A 2,593-nucleotide genomic window follows, 5' to 3' on the forward strand; every position below is an offset into this window, starting at 1 on the left:
AAAGAGATGAAGAAGAAAAACAGCCACTAAATAAAGAGCAATCAGATGACAGTTCCGTTGCAGATGTTTCTTCTGAAAATGATGATGAAATTCTTTACAGTAAATATTCTGAAGAAGACGCATCAGATTTCGATGAAAAAATGAGATGGAATGAAGAAAAGCAACCAAAATGAAGAAATACAAACACAAGTACTCGTCAAAATGGACAAGTAAAGCAAATTTCAAGGATTAGTTAAGGCCAAATTCTGAAGCAGGAGAAGGATCTTATTGCGCAGTGTGCAATAAGCCGCTTAGTGGTAGTTTCTATCATATGAAACGCCATGCTGAAACTGCATATCACAAGGAACGAATGAAACAGAAGAAATTAAATATTCCTGTTCCCAAATTTGTTCAGGATCAGAAAGCGCTAAATCGTACTCGTCTAGTAAAGGAGGGAGAAATAAAGCTCGCAGCATTCGCAGTTGAACACAACATTTCCATGAATGCAGTGGCACATCTTCCCAAACTCATTCACTCGATTTGCCCAGATTCAGCGGTTGCCGAAAAGCTAACATGTGGAAGAACCAAAGCTAAAGGTTTGATCACAAATGTTCTCGGTGAAGCCTGCAGAGAAGAGTTGGTGCTCCATTTGCGAAATAACAAATTCTCCATCATTTTGGATGAGACAACAGACTTGACAGTGAAGAAGCAACTAGCTTGCATTGCACGATATTTCAATGAAGAAAATAACGAAGTGAATGATGCTTTTTTTGGACTCATAGAACTTAAATCAAACACAGCCGAAGGAATATACACTGCTGTGAAAGAATTGCTACAACGCCATGAAATCCCACTTGAAAACATAATTGGTTATGCTGCAGATAATGCAAATGTTATGCAAGGACATATTTCGGGCGTGAAAACTAGGCTGATGGAATATTCTCCTCACATTTTTACCATTGGCTGCATTTGTCATTCAATGCATCTTGCAGCATCAGCGGCATGTAGAAAGCTACCAAGAGCCATTGAAGACCTCTGTCGTGACCTTCATGCATACTTTCGAAATAGCCCAAAACGTCTGCTAGAATTAGAACAGTGTCAAGTCTTTGCAGAAGTACCTTCCCACAAGATTCTGGGGCTTTCAGGAACCCGGTGGCTTTCACTTCTAAGTGTTGTCAACAGAATTTTGGAACAATGGAATGCCCTACTACTGGTGTTTCAACGTGCTTCACTAGAAGATGGCTTAGTTTCGGCCCAAACCATACTCAATGCTTTAAGAACCAATGTCTTAAAGTTATATTACTATTTCCTGAGTTACATTCTTGAAACTGTTACGGAGATGAACAAACTTTTTCAGGCTGAAAAACCAAAGATAGTCACTCTCTATTCGTCAATGGAGAGCTATTTTAAGTGTATTCTCAGGAACTACATGAGGAATGAATATATTGATAGAACAGACTTCACAAAAATACATGTTTCAGACCCAAGGCAGTTCAAAACCACTGAAGACATGTATTTTGGGGCTCAATTTGAAGCGGAGGTGCATAACATGATCCGTCAGGAGTCTATCACGGGTACAGACTTAACCGAAGTGAAAAACCGCTGTCTTCAATTTTATATTGAATTGGCATCTGAAATTCAGAATAGGTTTTTAGCTACAGACATCAAAACCATCAAGTTGCTAAAGTCCTTAAATCCCGAAATAGCTGTAAGTGGAAGTGAATGTAGCATTGTTCAACTTGCCATTCGTTTTCCGAATGTATTGGGAAAAAATATGCTAGAGAAAATCAACACTGAATGGCGAAGTCTTCCAACTTTTAAGAAGCAGATACAAGAGAATAATATTCCATTGGATGATCCTGAGAAATTTTGGCCAGCAATACGAAATCTGAAAAACGTTTTGGGAGAACCGTTATTTTCCAAACTCTCCAGTTTCATGTGCACACTACTGAGTTTACCTCATTCATCAGCGTGTGTAGAGAGAATATTTTCTCAGCTAACTCTGATTAAAACCAAACAGAGGAACATACTTTTAACAACTACAATAGACAGTTTGCTCCATGCGAAGACAATGTTCAGAAGAAGTAAGTGCTACAGCATGAAAGTTACCAACAGAATGATGAAGAAAAAATGGAGACAGGGATCTCAGCCTCTGCCAGAGCTGGATAGTTCAGAAAGTGATGTTGAAATTGAGGGTGACGACTTTCTGCTACTTCAGGCCTAATCCATTTTCAGGTTGGCATAGGAAATATAAGTACAATGTGGAACTAACAGAGTGGAACTTAATTTTCTTATTAACAAGTAGCTCTTATGTTTTAGTATTAACTCAACATACTTTCCCTCTGATTTGGTATTCTGCCTGTTTCATCAAAGTTATACCGGTAACTTTGGAAAATTTTGCATGTGATTATAAAACATAATGTTCTGTTTCTCTTGTAGTTTTGTACACATATAGATATTTTGCTTTTATGTGTTAATGTCTGATTGCTGATATGTGTTTTCTGTTACTGTAATATTTTCCATTGTACAATCTTTGCTTTAGTAGACTTAAATCCGATTTAAACTATTCGCTGAGTAAAACAATACCTTTATAGTAAAAATTAATAATGTGTTA

General features: G+C 37.4%; 1 protein-coding gene across 1 annotated transcript; it reads left to right on the top strand.

Moving 5' to 3' along the window:
- The first annotated feature begins 310 nt into the window (after nt 1-310).
- LOC145689457 (zinc finger protein 862-like) lies at nt 311-2,203 on the top strand. Its single transcript, XM_081763620.1, has one exon. The coding sequence runs from the start codon at nt 311-313 to the stop codon at nt 2,201-2,203; it is 1,893 nt and encodes a 630-aa protein (XP_081619746.1).
- Nucleotides 2,204-2,593: the final 390 nt, after the last annotated feature.

Source organism: Thermobia domestica, chromosome 7 (assembly GCF_964235325.1).
Source record: "Thermobia domestica chromosome 7, izTheDome1.hap1.1, whole genome shotgun sequence".
NCBI lineage: Eukaryota > Metazoa > Arthropoda > Insecta > Zygentoma > Lepismatidae > Thermobia > Thermobia domestica.

Excerpts from the sequence above, each read along its gene's own strand:
- LOC145689457 (XM_081763620.1), top strand. The coding sequence starts at position 311 with ATGAAACGCCATGCTGAAACTGCATATCACAAGGAACGAATGAAACAG.